The sequence below is a fragment of the Staurois parvus genome, unplaced genomic scaffold (genome assembly GCF_062004578.1).
Source record: "Staurois parvus isolate SC_StPar_1 unplaced genomic scaffold, SC_StPar_1.0 ptg000493l, whole genome shotgun sequence".
NCBI classification, from domain to species: domain Eukaryota; kingdom Metazoa; phylum Chordata; class Amphibia; order Anura; family Ranidae; genus Staurois; species Staurois parvus.
In genome coordinates, this window is record NW_028318289.1 from 933 (window position 1) to 18,614 (window position 17,682).

At 41.8% G+C, this 17,682-nt stretch overlaps 1 protein-coding gene across 1 annotated transcript; it reads left to right on the forward strand.

Annotated features, from left to right (window-relative positions):
- Window positions 1-347: 347 nt before the first annotated feature.
- MED19 (mediator complex subunit 19) lies at window positions 348-15,422 on the forward strand (the record flags this gene model as incomplete). The annotated part of the gene is made up of 5 exons (XM_089689713.1): window positions 348-470; window positions 4,507-4,640; window positions 10,230-10,323; window positions 10,406-10,503; window positions 15,277-15,422. Coding segments are annotated over 5 exons (506 nt in total), but the record flags the coding sequence as incomplete, so codon positions are not given.
- Between the last annotated feature and the right edge of the window lie 2,260 nt (window positions 15,423-17,682).

Genomic DNA, 17,682 nt, shown 5'->3' on the forward strand with positions numbered 1-17,682 from the left:
CATCATGGCTGTCTCCTTGTGGAGGAAGGAGCAATGGCTGGGCAGATAGACCTTTTGTGGGGAGAACCCCCACTTGACAATAACATCTGTTGAGAGACTTTCCATACTGGGCTATGCTTAGCCTCCTGATGGACTGGTGCTGCAGCGCACATACATATATTATTTTTTTTTTTTTTTTGTGGTGCACTGCTTAAAAAAAAAAATGCTAGTCAGGTAGTTGTCAATTGCCAGCAGTTGGCATCAGGCCATAGTTTGAGGACTGTAATATATAATACTTCTGTTGGTTTCTTTTGTATAAATGTTTTCTCTTCCCTTTTTTTTTTGTTTTTTTTATTTGTCCCCTCTAGGACTCTCTGACCTCACAGGCAGTGTCAATCTTATATTGCATTACAATTTAGAACATGCGTTTAGTAAATTCTGCGGTAAGAAAGTCAAAGAAAAGCTGAGTAATTTTCTTCCAGATCTTCCAGGTAAGACAATAAAAATGATACCAAGAACAGCAAAGGGTTGTGATCTGTAACCATAAAGGGCACAGAGTACTCTTGCAGTACAGAGTGAAGTGAGAACCCCCCCCCCCCCCCCATTAAATTAATTTGTGAAGATTGATTTTTCATTATTTTATCCCTTGATGGTTACAAACCAGCCTGATGACAGTGGACCTCCATACTGTGACAAAGAGTGACCAGAATCCGCTGCATTACAATCTGATTGTGCAATCTCTGTTAGATCGACCAAAAAGTATGTCATGCAGGGATGTGCTTGATTGGATCGATTATGTAGGCCTTCATATTACATAGTTTTGCTAGATAATAAGTTGATTGTGCAGTCAGATGTAGTGTGTGTATGTGTGATGAGCCTTAGAATGATTATTGTAGTTCAGCACAGTGGAAGAATGAGGTAATGACAGTGAAACTAAAGAAGGAATAGCAATTACAGCTTCAGCCAAGTTCAAATCGGGGAAGCTTTGTGATTGTAAGCATGTCCCAGCCGATCATACCCGAAACTATGGGAAGATGGAATGAAGTCTATCAGCGAGTTTTATCTGGGAAGAGGACTGGCTCTTCTTTATTCTGTGTCAAAGATCTGCGACACTATGCTAATATACAAAGAGAAAAATACCGTAGCACAAGAGATGCTCATAACCCAAGGCAAATGGAGGGGATTAAAAAAAAAAAATAGTATATAATATCTTAAATCTAGAATCCGGGTTACAGTGTGAGACTAAAGTCCAGGGAAATCTTAAATGGTGCTAGAAGGTGTCTTTTTAAAAAATGGCTTTAAAAAACTGGAATGTTGTCTGTAGTAATGTCCATAGGAAGCCTTGGAACATGTGGGTAAAGGTGGCTGACTGATGTCATCAATCCCGGGACTCAGATACTAACCACAATATCAGTGAAAGATCATTTAATAATTAAAACAAAAAAAAAAAGCAATATCCACTTAGATTAAAAACCAAAGACTGCAGTGTAGTAACTCGGCTGTATGAGAAAGATGAGTGTGTGTTGCTGAGTTATCACACTGTATTCTTCTGTTTTTAGTGGTTGTAAAGGCTGAAGTTGTTGGTGTTTTTTTTTTTTTTTTTTTACCTTTTTAATGCATTCTCTGTGCTAAGGTCAAAAACCTGTATGCACCAACGCAAGGTACTTACCTGAGCCCATTCTTAAAGTATAAGTTCACCTTTTGGACAAAAATAATAAATGCATATTTTTTTTGCAGGTTAAAAAAAAAATGTGCATTTATTATTTTTGTCCAAAGGAGCCTGGAAAGCATTGCCCCAGTGATCAGTAGATTGCTGATGCCATGCATCCCCTAAGGCCGCCGGCATTTGTAGCCACTTATTCACAGAGTTCTGTGAATGAGGGACATGGCCTTGTGTGTTTTCAAATCTGACAAATAGTACAGGGAAACTTCTCCCTGTACTAACTGTCAGAGGGAGGGGGGGTGGGCGCTACGGCTTTGGGAACATGTTACATGATCCACCCTAAAAACTGGTGGTACATGTAACGTTCCCAAAGGTGAACCTATCCTTTTAATTAAGTGCTGTGCTTGAGAGCAATGGCACAGTTCTCTCTCTTCCCTCCTCACTGGCTCCTGTTGCTCTCAAACAAACCCAGTGACAAGGTAGCAGGCGGTGGGGCCAAGCCGCACCGTGTGTGTCAATGGACACACAGAATGTGACTTGGAATCGAGCGTGCACATGTGCCACCATAGGAAGTGTCTTCCTTTGGTGGAGGAGGAACCAGGAGTGCTGCCAGGGGACCCAAAGAGCGGTAGATCGGGGCTTACATGACATGTTAAATGACATGTTGTTTAAAAGAAAAAAAAAAATACTTTACAATCACTTTTAAATTTAACTTGTTTTTTTTTTTTTTTTTTTTTTTTAATTACTTATTAAACTATTTTTTATCATTGACACCTGTTTGTGCTCTGCTTGTGTTACTATGCTAATATCACTGGTCCAGCCAGTAGTAATTCCCCTACCTCCTATGAGTAGATGCAGTATTTATTTATTACACGTACTTATATAGCGCCGTCAATTTTCGCAGCGCTTTACATATATATTGTACATTCACATCAGTCCCTAGCCCTCAAGGGGCGTACAATCTAAGGTCCCTAACTCACATTCATGTACTAGGGCCAATTTTGACAGGAGCCAATTCACCAACTAGCATGTCTTTGGAGTGTGGGAGGAAACCGGTGTCCCCAGAGGAAACCCGCGCAGGCACAGGGAAAACATGCAAACTCCAGGAAGGTGGTGCCGTGGCTGGGATTCGAACCAACGACCCTAGTACTGCCAGGCGGAAGGGCTAACCATTTATTAGAATGTACCAAATTTGGAAACATTTTAGAAACTGGATGTCATCCTTTTATTGAACTAACATGTCTCATTTAGGCATCTGATTACTACAGTGGTCTCCAAACTGGGGCCCGTATGCTGCCCTTTGCTTGCCTTTATCCGGCCCTTGTGGCACTCTTCCTCCCACACCAACAATGGGGCATAATTCCTGCTACTGACATGTGCAATGAGGCCCATTGACACCAACAATGGGGCCCTATTTCTCCCACTGACACCAGCAACAGGGCACTATTCCTCCCACTAACACCAATGATGAGGCACTCATACTGACACCAATGATAGGGCACTATTCCTCCCACTGATGCCAGCAATGGGGCACTATTCCTCCCTGATATCAAAGATGCATTGTTTACTCCCACTGACACCAGGACAATTTCAATTCCCGATGGCCACAGACCGGCCTCCCTAAAGTCTGAAGGACAGTAAACTGGCCCTTTGTTTAGAAAGTTTGGAGACCCCTGGATTACTACATGGCTATTAAAGTGTTACTAAACCCCACACCCTGCATTCACTCTATCTGGTCTCCCACAGAACATAGAAATGCAAATATTTTAGTAAATCTAAACTGCTAAATCCGTTTTCTCATCAGCAGTTAGTGCAGTCTTGTTACTTCTATCAGTGTCCAGCAGAGCACTGGTTAAAGCTTGCAGGAGTTTGCATTCTGCTCTGACTGTTTTTTATGAGGCTACATAACCCCTGACCCTCTCTCTGGAGAGTGCTGACCACATGCACCCTGCCATAGATAAAAAAAGAAAAAACTCTCTAGAAATACACTCTAAACTGAGCATGTGCAGTGTGACTTCTAGAGCTCTGTACTATCAGCAGATGGATTGGGGGACAGTAGAAGAAGGGGAGGATCAGAGAAGACCGGGTCAATCAGCCTTTTTACACAATGCGAAGGATTAACCCTTTAGATTCCTCAGTGACAAGCACGCCCTACTACATATACAGACTGATTATACAGTTGTGAGTTTAGTAACAGTTTTGTCTTTAAATTTTGTGGAAGAAAACCTATGCTTGACATTCTAAAAGTAGGTTAAAATGTGTTGTCTCTTGTAAACTTGTCCAATTGTAGGCTCCACTCCCTTTCACCAATCAACTTTGTAGTACAAATGTAAGTCCTCACGCACACTGGGGGGACGTTTTGATAACGTTGGTAACATTTGCTGTGTAAAGTCACATTAAAAACCTGAGTTTTTCACATTTCTTTAGCATTTTTGCATCAGCGTTTTTTCCGCGTTTTGTGTTTTTTAGCGTTTTTTTTTTGGTTAAAAAAAAATAAATTTTTTTTTGGTCCAAAAACGCCGGTTTGCGTCGTTTTGCCGCGTTAGAGCATTTTTACAGGTAAAAAAATGCCTCTAGAATCCCACTAGTCCTGGGTTTTTTTCCAGCCAAAAATGTTGATTACAGTCTGTGTGTATGGACACATAGGATAACATGCTGGGGGATTTACTGGCTGTAGAAAAAAACGTCAAAAGCCAAAAACAGCCGCTGTAAAAAAGGACTAAATGCAGAGGTTCTCTTAATGATTTTAATGCACGCAGCCATGAGTCTTGAGTACAAATGCATCCTTATTTTGAGAAGTGTGATGAGAATTCTATAAATGAGTACACTAGACCCCCTTCTAATACTTGACACTTTTTTATTAGGTATGATCGACACTCCCGGTGCTCAGGACAATAGCAGTCTTCGTTCTCTAATTGAAAAGCCTCCAATTTGTGGAAACTCCTTCACACCGTTAACTGGAGCACTACTGACTGGATTCAGACTTCACGCTGGCCCGGTGAGACTTGTGTTTATGTACTTCAAGGATCATTAAAAGGGGATTGCAGCATCCTTCACAATCTTGCCTGATTCCATGGTAGTGCTTGCTCAACCCCTCTTCCCTCGTACACATTTCTTACGCAAAAATATTTTGAGGTGCTGTGTTAAAGACAAAGAGATTGAAAGTGCCAATATCGGAGCAAACATTGCATTGGAAAGGATGGATTTTGGAAGCTCTGCAGGAATTGTGTTGTAATAAAGCATATCTGAACCCAAAAACAAAAATAATAATGTATAAAATAAGTTGCAGCATACTAATCCTTAAGTGCTCGGTGCATTGTTTTGTTTTTTTTTTGTTTTTTTTAAGGATAAGTTCACCTTTTTATATACAGTCAGGTCCATAAATATTGGGACATTGACACAATTCTAACATTTTTGGCTCTATACACCACCACAATGGATTTGAAATGAAACAAACAAGATGTGCTTTAACTGCAGACTGTCAGCTTTAATTTGAGGGTATTTACATCCAAATCAGGTGAACGGTGTAGGAATTACAACAGTTTGCATATGTGCCTCCCACTTGTTAAGGGACCAAAAGTAATGGGACAATTGGCTTTTCAGCTGTTCCATGGCCAGGTGTGTGTTATTCCCTCATTATCCCAACTACAATGAGCAGATAAAAGGTCCAGAGTTCATTTCAAGTGTGCTATTTGCATTTGGAATCTGTTGCTGTCAACTCTCAAGATGAGATCCAAAGAGCTGTCACTATCAGTGAAGCAAGCCATCATTAGGCTGAAAAAACAAAACAAACCCATCAGAGAGATAGAAAAAACATTAGGCGTGGCCAAAACAACTGTTTGGAACATTCTTAAAAAGAAGGAACGCACTGGTGAGCTCAGCAACACGAAAAGACCCGGGAGACCACGGAAAACAACTGTGGTGGATGACTGAAGAATTCTTTCCCTGGTGAAGAAAACACCCTTCACAACAGTTGGCCAGATCAAGAACACTCTCCAGGAGGTAGGTGTATGTGTGTCAAAGTCAACAATCAAGAGAAGACTTCACCAGAGTGAATACAGAGGGTTCACCACAAGATGGAAACCATTGGTGAGCCTCAAAAACAGGAAGGCCAGATTAGAGTTTGCCAAACGACATGTAAAAAAGCCTTCACAGTTCTGGAACAACATCCTATGGACAGATGAGACCAACATCAACTTGCACCAGAGTGATGGGAAGAGAAGAGTATGGAGAAGGAACTGCTCATGATCCGTCGCATACCACCTCATCAGTGAAGCATGGTGGTGGTAGTGTCATGGCGTGGGCATTTATGGCTGCCAATGGAACTGGTTCTCTTGTATTTATTGATGATGTGACTGCTGACAGAAGCAGCCAGATGAATTCTGAAGTGTTTCAGGCAATATTATCTGCTCATATTCAGCCAAATGCTTCACAACTCATTGGACGCCGCTTCACAGTGCAGATGGACAATGACCCAAAGCATACTGCAAAAGCAACCAAAGAGTTTTTTAAGGGAAAGAAGTGAAATGTTATGCAATGGCCAAGTCAATCACCTGACCTGAATCCGATTGAGCATTTCACTTGCTGAAGACAAAACTGAAGGGAAAATGCCCCCAGAACAAGCAGGAACTGAAGACAGTTGCAGTAGAGGCCAGGCAGAGCATCACCAGGGATGAAACCCAGCGTCTGGTGATGTCTATGCATTCCAGACTTCAGACTGTAATTGACTGCAAAGGATTTGCAACCAAGTATTAAAAAGGGAAAGTTTGATTTATGATTATTATTCTGTCCCATTACTTTTGGTCCCTTAAAAAGTGGGAGGCACATATGCAAACTGTTGTAATTCCTACACCGTTCACCTGATTTGGATGTAAATACCCTCAAATTAAAGCTGACAGTCTGCAGTTAAAGCACATCTTGTTTGTTTCATTTCAAATCCATTGTGGTGGTGTATAGAGCCAAAAATGTTAGAATTGTGTCAATGTCCCAATATTTATGGACCTGACTGTAAATAAATAAAAACACTTTTTTTAACTGCAAATAAAAAAAAAAGTGCATTTTATGATTTTTCTTATAATCTGAATCAAGACGGTATCTAAAACATATAAACCTATCCCCTTAAAGCATATAAGTCTTACTTTCACCCTTGAAAGTGTAATAAATGATAATACCTCAATATGCTCACCGTATAGCCAAGGCAAACAAGTGCTAAACTAAATAAACTATGTATAAATCAAGTACATATAATAATATAAACGCAGTGTAAAAAAAATAAAATAATATATATATATATATATATATATATATATATATATATATATATATATATATATATATATATATATAAAACGCAGTGTCCAAAAATAAATATTACAAACGCAGTGTCCAAAATACCAAGGTATAAATCAATTGAATCAAGTACATATAATAATAATAATATATTATTTTTCTTAAAAGCCTGTAAAGTGTTGTACCAGCCATCAGCAGATGGCAGGTGCAGTGTCAGGCTCTTGCAGACTGTCTGTATAATTGTCTGCCCGTACCCCTGAAATGGGCAGGCAGTTACTGAAGTCCAGGAAGATCAATGGACTATCAGAACGCTCACCAGCATTCTTGCAGTTCATTGAGAACTAGAAGTCATCAACCGCAATGACTGACGGTTGTTGTAGTTCATTTACAGAACTCTGAATGAATTAATGTGGGTGGAGCCCTGCATGGCCACGCTGTTTGTTTTCAAATTGTGACAGCGGGTGCAGGGAGCAGATCCCCTTACCTTTTGTCAGGGCAGAGAGGTGGTGGATGCTTAGTATGTTATATGTTATACCCTATTTATGGATGTAACATGTTGAGAAAGGTGAACTTTATTCTTTTAATCTTCTCTTTTTTTTTTTCCCTTTTACTTTTTACCTGATGAATCCTGCTAGTAACACACTCCCTACCCTAGGGTGACAACACTTATTCACCATACTGTACAGGAAGGAGCAATGTTGTCACCCTTGGCTGCTCTCATGATTTGGACTACAAACTCCTCCCCCTCTCTTTTGTATACATTACATAGAGAAGCTGATCTCATTGTTTAAGTTTTCACGTCAGTACAGAGACGGCTACATAGATATTGCATTATCTAGCCGGATCAATAGTTAGTTTTGGTTTGGTTTTTTTTGTTTTTTTTTCCCCTGGACATGTAAATTGCAATGTATTACACTTTTGTTCTTTTGGGTTTGATATACTTTAAGTGGGAAAACTAAGGCTATATTCAGATGTAGCATCTTGGGTACAGAGATGAAAGAAGATGAGGGATAAGCAGTAGGAGGCCAGAATCGGAGTAGAAGAGTGTTTTGGTTCCTGGATGAGGACTTGAGGGGAGGGGTGAGGTATTCCCAGGTTCGGGGGGGATTGGGGTGCTGTGTCATCATACAGTTCTCATTGGGGATCAGAATTTTGGTGCTGCTCTGTCTATGCCAAAAGAGCATAGCAACAAGAAGTATGAACACTACTGCATATTTCTATTGGCCACTAAGGCAGTCCATTATAATGACGGGCCAGTTGTAACATTGGCCAGGGATTCGCCTGTAACAGCAGGGTCTTTGTGGATGCTGACTGTTTGTGCCAACCTCTTTAAAGGATAAGTTCACTTAAAGCAAATAAATGCACATTATTTTCAGGTAGAAAAAATATGTGCATTTGCTGTGTGTGGTGGTGTGTGTTTTTTTTTTTGTTTTTTTTTTTTTTTTTTTACTTGGAGCCTGGAAAGCATTGCAACAGCAGATTGCGGATGCCATGCAGGGCTCCTGCAGACTTGTCAGTGTATATGTGTGCTCATACAGGCAGGCAGATGCACACTGACAGGAAGAGAGAATAAACAATCACAGAGCCTTGGTAGTTCATTGAGATCTACAAGCCAACAGCCGCAAAGCCGTATTTGTAGATTTCCATTCACAGAATTCCCTGCATGGCCACAGTTTATTTTTTTGTAAATAGTGACCGCTAGCGGAGAGAGAAGATTCCCCCCTCCGCTAGCTGTCACTAGATGCAGCAGAGTGGGCAGTGCCTCCGGGAGTGAGAACATGTTGCATGTTCTTTGCCAGGGGTGGGCAAACTTTTTGACTTGAGGGCCGCAATGGGTTCATATATTGGACCCGGGGGCCGGACCAAGAGTAGATGAATGATGTGTATGTGTGAATTAATAGAAATTAAATTAAAATTTGTAACATTAAATGTTTAGATTAATTTAAGGTAGAAAAGCATAAAAAGAGTTATTTTATATAACTTTTATGCAATGTATTTCTTTCATAAAATAGTGCCTTCAATTTTAGTGGGAACAGTGTTGTTGATCTCCCTTTTTTGTTAAGGCATCAAAGTCAGGAGTTAGTTTTGTTGTTGCAATTCGCAGAATAGATCTGAGGTGTCATCCATAGTAAGTATAGTAATATTCCCCCATAGTAAGCATAGTAATTAATCCCCCATATAGTAATTCATCCCCCCTATAGTATTTCATTCCCCATATTAATTCATCCCCCATATTAATTCATCCCTCATATAGTATTTCATCCCCCATAGTACTATTCCCCCCCCCAAGTAGTAAGCCAAGTCCCCCCTGTGTCAATTTACTTACCTTTGCTCCGCGCGTTCCTCTCGCCGTGTTCCCGTGCCGTTCCGGTCTTCAGGGCGGACTGTGAGAGGAGCCTAGCTCCCCTCACGTTCGTCACGCTGCCCCGCCTACACACATCCTGACAGCCAATGTTTGCCTGCCCTGGCTGTTTTTTTTTTTTTTTTTTTTGGATCACGCTCCGCGGGTCGGAATAAAAGGTCCGCCGGGCCGTATACGGCCCGCGGGCCATAGTTTGCCCATTGCTGTTCTATGCTAAAAATGGGTGGGACATGTTACAAGGTCCCAAAGGTAAACTTATCCTTTAAGCATCACCCCACCATAATTGAAGGTGGTTTTTTTTTTTTTTTTTTTTTTTTTTAATTATGTTTTATTTAGCAAGTAAACCTCTGCCTTTACATGATCTGAGAGATCGCTCGGGAAAATGCTTCCCGTCTGGCCTCGTCAAATGACAGCCAAGCAGCAGCTCTCCCATCCTATGTGGATGTCATATGATGTCCTGTCAGTCACCACCTCTGCTTTATGTAAGCTGAGATAACATTGTGGGATGGGCTGAGGTGCAGTATTTTACAGACTTTCAGATATTGGCCCCGGTTCACATATATGCGGCTGTGCAGGCCGCGTTTTGCCCGGGCACAAGAGCCCATTCATTTGAATGGACTCCCGTGCCCCGTGACACGCGGAGAAGAACTTCTTCTGAAAACGCAGCCCACACGGGAACCTTGGTTCTCAGTACGGTTGCGTTTTCCAGTGCGGGCGGTGTGCCATTAGAACGAATGGTCCCCACCTGCGGGTCCGCATTTCTCTGTGTGGGTGGTGCAGCTGCACAGATTTTCGTGCGGATCCACAGGGGCACCACCCGCACAGATGTGAACCTAGCCTTAGACTGCATATTACTGCGGCAAGGGAAAGAGGTAGTCAAATATGTTAAACATCCTTCCACCCTACTAGACTTATTTCCCGTATTTTCATTTTTAGCTTCCAGAGCAGTGCCGACTAATGCACATACAACCTCCAAAAAAGAAAAACAAAAAGCACAAACAGAGCAGAACACAAGAACCAGCTCCTCCAGGTCAGTATAGAGCATGGATTTAGGTGATCCACAGGACTGAACAAGTGATGCCACTGACAGGTTGTCTTTCTCTTTGTCCTAGAAACACCGTCAGACTCTGACCACAGAAAAAAGAAGAAGAAACAGAGGGAAGATGACCCAGAAAGAAGGCGGAAGAAGAAAGACAAAAAGAAAAAGAAGGTGATTAAGCAAGGCCTGGTAAAGGCTGGACTCCAGGCATATATAAAAAGCACAAATTAATATAGAGCTGTACTATTAATACATTTTCTCAAACAAGGGTACGGGGATGAGACAAGCTGGCCGACACGCTTGGTATTGCGGCCCGTTGAGTACACTTCAAGGAGCAGGGCCCTCCTAACCCTCTTGTATTGAACTGTATTGTCTCCCTTTATATTGTAAAGCGCTGAGCAAACTGTTGGTGCCATAAATCCTGTATAATAATAATAATTGAGCATCCCGAAAATCAATCAGCCCTCACAATGGTCACAAGAACCCCAAGTTTCCAGTCTGGATATGGGTAACAGTCATACAACACACTCCTACAGCTACCACTGTGCTTGCTACCAATATCCCACAGCTACCACCAGATAAGGACACAAGTCTAAGGCGATTTTAAAGTAGAACTATAGGCAAAAAATTTGTGTTTTTTTTCATTTTTGATAGAGCAAGGGAGGGTTATAACCCCTGTCAATTATTATTATTATTTTTTTTTTTTTTGCGCCATCTGTGTCACATTGTGGAGATTTACCTTCACTTCCTGTCACATAGCCAAACAGGAAGTGGGAGGAAATCCCTGCAAATTGGAGGGATTTTCTTATGGACACCCAGGTCACCAGAACCAGTATCCCCAATGGAAGATTTCCCCTCTATTATATTTCTGGAGACAACCCTAGATTTTGGGGTGTTCTTTTACTTTCAATGATATTGGTAAACTGGACAAATGGAGAGGGTGAAGCTCCTTAATGGGGACACGGAGAGCAATAAAAACTGACGGGTTCTTATCCCTCTGCGCTCTATCCAAAACGTAATAAAAGGGAGGTTTTTTTTGTCTTTAGTTACAATTTAACAAATTGAGGCTAGGAGGGAAAAAGGGCAGATTTTACCTTTTGACAGGTAAAGGCTACTATTATACACTTGTTGCAGCCTACGATATCTCAGGCCACCACTAGAGGAAGACTTCACTGAAATCGAGCTGGCTGTTCATACACAGGCAGATACAATTCCTACATGCAGTCTGGTGTACTGTTGGGGTTTGGGTGCAGTTAACTGTTGGTACATAGTTCTGGGATTCCTCAAGCTTCACTGCAAGCTAGAATCTTTTTGTAAATCACTTTTCCAACTGCCCATGCATGACTACATACCACTTACAATAGCTTACCACCATCTAGCAGTTTGTCTGCTAGGTAACCATAGGCACACAGATCTCTTTCTGACAGATCTGCCACACACATGGTTTAATTTCTTACAGATTAACATGGAGCTTAGACTGAACATACAGGCACTGGTAACACAATGCAACAGTCTTGGTAGGCAATGCATAGAAATTATTATTATGCAGGATTTATGGCCCCAACAGTTTGCTCAGCACTTTACAATATAATGGGAGACAATACAGTTCAATACAATAGGGATAGGAGGGCCTGATCCTGGGAGCTTACAATCTAGGAGATACAGTCAGGTCCATAAATATTGGGACATCGACACAATTCTCACATTTTTGGCTCTATACACCACCACAATGGATTTGAAATGAAACAAACAAACAAGATGTGTAACTGCAGACTGTCAGCTTTAATTTGAGGGTATTTACATCCAAATCAGGTGAACGGTGTAGGAATTACAACAGTTTGCATATGTGCCTCCCACTTGTTAAGGGACTAAAAGTAATGGGACAATTGGCTTCTCAGCTGTTCCATGGCCAGGTGTGTGTTATTCCCTCATTATCCCAATTACAATGAGCAGATAAAAGGTCCAGAGTTCATTTCAAGTGTGCTATTTGCATTTGGAATCTGTTGCTGTCAACTCTCAAGATGAGATCCAAAGAGCTGTCACTATCAGTGAAGCAAGCCATCATTAGGCTGAAAAAACAAAACAAACCCATCAGAGAGATAGCAAAAACATTAGGCGTGGCCAAAACAACTGTTTGGAACATTCTTAAAAAGAAGGAACGCACCGGTAAGCTCAACAACACCAAAAGACCCGGAAGACCACGGAAAACAACTGTGGTGGGTGACCGAAGAATTCTTTCCCTGGTGAAGAAAACACCCTTCACAACAGTTGGCCAGATCAAGAACACTCTCCAGGAGGTAGGTGTATGTGTGTCAAAGTCAACAATCATTAGAAGACTTCACCAGAGTGAATACAGAGGGTTCACCACAAGATGGAAACCATTGGTGAGCCTCAAAAACAGGAAGGCCAGATTAGAGTTTGCCAAACGACATCTAAAAAAGCCTTCACAGTTCTGGAACAACATCCTATGGACAGATGAGACTGAGATCAACTTGTACCAGAGTGATGGGAAGAGAAGAGTATGGAGAAGGAAAGGAACTGCTCATGATCCTAAGCATACCACCTCATCAGTGAAGCATGGTGGTGGTAGTGTCATGGCGTGGGCATGTATGGCTGCCAATGGAACTGGTTCGCTTGTATTTATTGATGATGTGACTGCTGACAAAAGCAGCAGGATGAGTTCTGAAGTGTTTTGGGCAATATTATCTGCTCATATTCAGCCAAATGCTTCAGAACTCATTGGACGCCGCTTCACAGTGCAGATGGACAATGACCCAAAGCATACTGCAAAAGCAACCAAAGAGTTTTTTTAAGGGAAAGAAGTGGAATGTTATGCAATGGCCAAGTCAGTCACCTGACCGGAATCCGATTGAGCATGCATTTCACTTGCTGAAGACAAAACTGAAGGGAAAATGCCTCAAGAACAAACAGGAACTGAAGACCGTTGCAGTAGAGGCCTGGCAGAGCATCACCAGGGATGAAACCCAGCGTCTGGTGATGTCTATGTGTTCCAGACTTCAGGCTGTAATTGACTGCAAAGGATTTGCAGCCAAGTATTAAAAAGTGAAAGTTTGATTTATGATTATTATTCTGTCCCATTACTTTTGGTCCCTTAACAGATGGGAGGCACATATGCAAACTGTTGTAATTCCTACACCGTTTTAGAAAATTTTAGAATTGTTTCCATGTCCCAATATTTATGGACCTGACTGTATAAGTACAAATATGATGATTTAAAAAAGGACATAAAATGTAGCCATTCAAATATGAAATAATGCCCCTCAATTTATTGAGAAATGGATGTGGGCTGGACTCTAACCCTTTGGCCAATCAACTCTAGAGGTGGTATCTTTCCTGCTGGGAAGATAGGTTCTGCCTTCTGATGTGGCCTTAGGGATTTAGGTATTGGGATTTTTTTTTTTTTTTTTTTTTTTTTTTAGCAGACATGTAGCAGAATACATTTTGGCCTAAAATGGCCCAAATGACAATTTTGTTTTTTTTAACTGGACATGGTTTAATAGCAAAAAGTAAAAAAAATAGTTTTTTATGTTTTTTTTTTTTTTTTGTTTTGTGTTTTTTTTTTTTTTATTTCACAGTTGTCTGTCTTTTTTTGTTTACAACGCAAAAAATAAAAATCGCAGATGCGATGAAATAACACTGAAAGAAAGCTCTATTAGTGGGGAAAAAAAGAACGTAAATTTCATTTGGGTGCAGTGTTGCACGACTGCCCAATTGTCAAAGTAATGCAGAACGCAAAAAATGGCCTGGCCAGGAAGGGGGGCAAGTGGTTAATCAGGACAAGTAGATTTGGTCCCTGGACAAGTAGTTTTTTTTAAAAGATTTCCACACCCCTGACACAGGAGCTGGGTACAGGCTGGGCAGAGACTGGGAACATGAGGCTACAGAGACAACACTGGGAAAAGCGTGAGAATATGCTACGGAACATGGAGGATCTGGTTGCTAGCATGCAGACCTCTGTGGTTGGCTGGCCAGTGGCTGCACACAGAGGGAATGACATGGCCCTGGTGTGCGTGCGCGTGTGTGTGTCCGTGTACGACTTCCTGTGTCCCTCAATTGGACAAAAAAAGAAAATAGGATTTTTTTTATGCTCTCTGTGAAATCCTTTTCTTGGAGTCCATTGAGCAACACAGGTCCCACCCTTCTGTGTTTTATAATGCCATTTGTACTGTTTTGCCACAAATCCGATGCATACTGGGGGAAGAACGATCCTGGACTGACCTACGAGATATATTTTGTTCGGAAAAAAAAAAATTCTGTAGGCAGCATAATAACCTGACACTATGATTTCTTGTGTCCCTCAATGGTCTCTAGCTGAATGATGCCTAGAATTATTCAACCCACTTTCTCTGAGCCCAGGCTACCAGGTAGTTGTCACTCTGTTTTCTCCTATTAATATGCTCCTGGTCGGCACATGAACAGATTTGTATCCTTGTGCTGCTTTTTCCTCTCCCACTCTCAACAAGGCTACAATGGACTACTATGTTGACTTGGTATTAAAGGATTCTTGTAGTCCATTGTAGCCTTGTTGAGAGTGGGAGAGGAAAAAGCAGCACGAGGATACTAATCTGTTCATATGCCGACCAGGAGCATATTAATAGGAGAAGAAAACAGAATGACAACTACCTGGTAGCCTGGGCTCTGAGAAAGTGGGTTGAATAATTCTAGGCATCATTCAGCTAGAAAAACTGAAATCATCTAATGATGGAAAAAAGTACTGCAGGGGATAGCTTTGGATTTAAGGGGAGTATTGCAACAGGACTTATACTGCCAACTGGAATTCTTTGGTTTTACACTTCCTGCATTCTAAAATATTACATGTATTGATGTAGTAATTATTACAGAGCTGCTTTCATTTCTTTTATATCTGAACTGAAAAGCATCATCTTAAATATAATATCATTAATAATCTTATTTATTTTATAGAGCCGACACAGTCCTGAGCACCCAGGAGCAGGAAGTTCACAAAGTGGATTGCGCTGAGCGCTTGCCTTTATTTGTACATATTGTCTACCGTCACTTTTATAGCGTTTAGTTCTTTTTAATAAAGCTCCTACCTTTCCCACCTTGGAGATCTGTGTATTTTTTTTTTTCTTCTGTTGTCAATCATGTTCTAGCTGTTAATGCATAAATACACTATACTGTAATAACTCGGTTTACGAATTTAATTCGTTCTGCAGGACTTTTTGTATAGCGACAAATTCGTAAACTGAAACGCTGTTTCCCATAAAAATGCACTGAAAACCAATTAAACCGTTCCGAAGGTCAGAAAAAAACGAATGCTACTAAAATACCGCATGAGTTATTTTATCAAGTCATGCAGTATTTTAGTAGTGACAACCATGTGTTAATGTTTTGAATGTAAAAGAATTGCCGGCAATTAAAAAAAAAAACGGCGTGGGGTCCCCCCTTCCATACCAAGCCCTACAGGTCTGGTATGGATTTTGAGGGGAACTCCCACCCCAAAATTAAAAAAAAAAAAAAAATGCCGTGGAGTCATTCCCCCCCCCCCCCCCCCAAATCCATACCATGCCCTTATCGGAAAGGAGGGACGAGCGGGCCCCCCCCTTAACCATATCAGGCCACGTGCCCTCAACTTTGGCTCCCCCCCCCCCACCAAAGCATCTTGTCCCCATGTTGATGGGGACAAGGGCCTCTTCCCTACAACAAGGGTGCAACCAGATCCCACCCCCCCATGTGAATGAGTATGGGGTACATGGTAGCCCTACTCATTCACAGAAAGTGTAGGGTGAAAAAAGACAGGATACGGTCTTTGACAAATTCATTATTAAAAGAAAAAACTGAAAGAATGCCCCCCGCAGTAGATCCCATGTCAATCACGATGCCAGCCGTCACCACCGCTGACCCAAAAAAAGGATTTAACCACTTGCCTACCGGGCACTTATACCCCCTTATTTACCAGGCCAATTTTCAGCTTTCAGCACTGTCGCACTTTGACAATTGCGCGGTCATGCAAGATTGTACCCATATGAAATTTTTATCATTTTTTTTCTCACAAATAGAGCTTTCTTTTGGTGGTATTTAATCACTGCTGGGCACTTTACTTTTTGTGCTATAAGCAAAAAAATGCAAAAAAGTTTGAAAAAAAAAGTTTTTTTGTTTCTATTATAAAATTTTTCAAACAGGTAATTTTTCTCCTTCACTGATGTGCGTTGATGAGGCAGCACTGATGGGCACTGATAGGTGGCACGGATAGGCAGCACTAATGAGGTGTCACGGATAGGTGTCACTGATAGGCAACACTGATAATGGGCACTGACTGACGGCACTGCTGGGCACTGACGAACAACCGCTGGGCACTGACTGGCAGCACTGCTGGGCTGCACTGATGGGCACAGGTGGGTGGCACTGGTGGGCACAGGTGGGTGGCACTACTGGGCATGGGTAGGTGGCACTTCTGGGCACAGGTGGGTGGCACAGGTGGGTGGCACTGCTGGGCACAGGTGGGTGGCACTGCTGGGCACAGGTGGGCGGAACTTGTATGTGGCACTGCTGGGCACCGATCATCAGGGCACTGGTGATCAGTGACCCTGATGATCGGTGCCAATCCCCGCTCTGACAACTGCCGGTTTTCGGCAGTACTTTCCTCACGATCTGACAGCGTGAGGAAAGTGCAGCCGAGAACCGGCATTTGCATTTCCCGGTGATCAGCGTGTCATTGGACACGGCTGATCACATGGTAAAAGGCCGCTGTGATTGGCCTTTTACCATGTCACGTGATCAGCTGTGTCCGTAGGTGTGGTGTTTCAGTAGACGCTGAACTACTGGACTTTATGACTTTGACTTTTGGGGGAGAAAGGATATTTCAGCCTTGGGGGCATGTCACAATATTTTTGGGATAGCACTGATTTATTTATTATTTTTATTCGTAAACCGAAAATTACGTTAACTGAGGCATTTGTAAACCAAGGTATTTGTATTGCCAAACGTATTTACACGCACATGACCTTTAATAGCCTCCCAGTCTTGGTCCGTATGGTCCAATATTGAGTTGGCCCGCCCTTTGCAGCTACAGTCAGGTCCATAAATATTGGGACATTGACACAATTCTTCTTTAATTTGAGGGTATTTACATCCAAATCAGGTGAACGGTGTAGGAATTACAACAGTTTGCATATGTGCCTCCCACTTGTTAAGGGACCAAAAGTAATGGGACAGAATAATCATAAATCAAACTCACTTTTTAATACTCGGTTGCAAATCCTTTGCAGTCAATTACAGCCTGAAGTTTGGAACGCATAGGCATCACCAGACGCTGGGTTTCATCCCTGGTGATGCTCTGCCAGGCCTCTACTGCAACTGTCTTCAGTT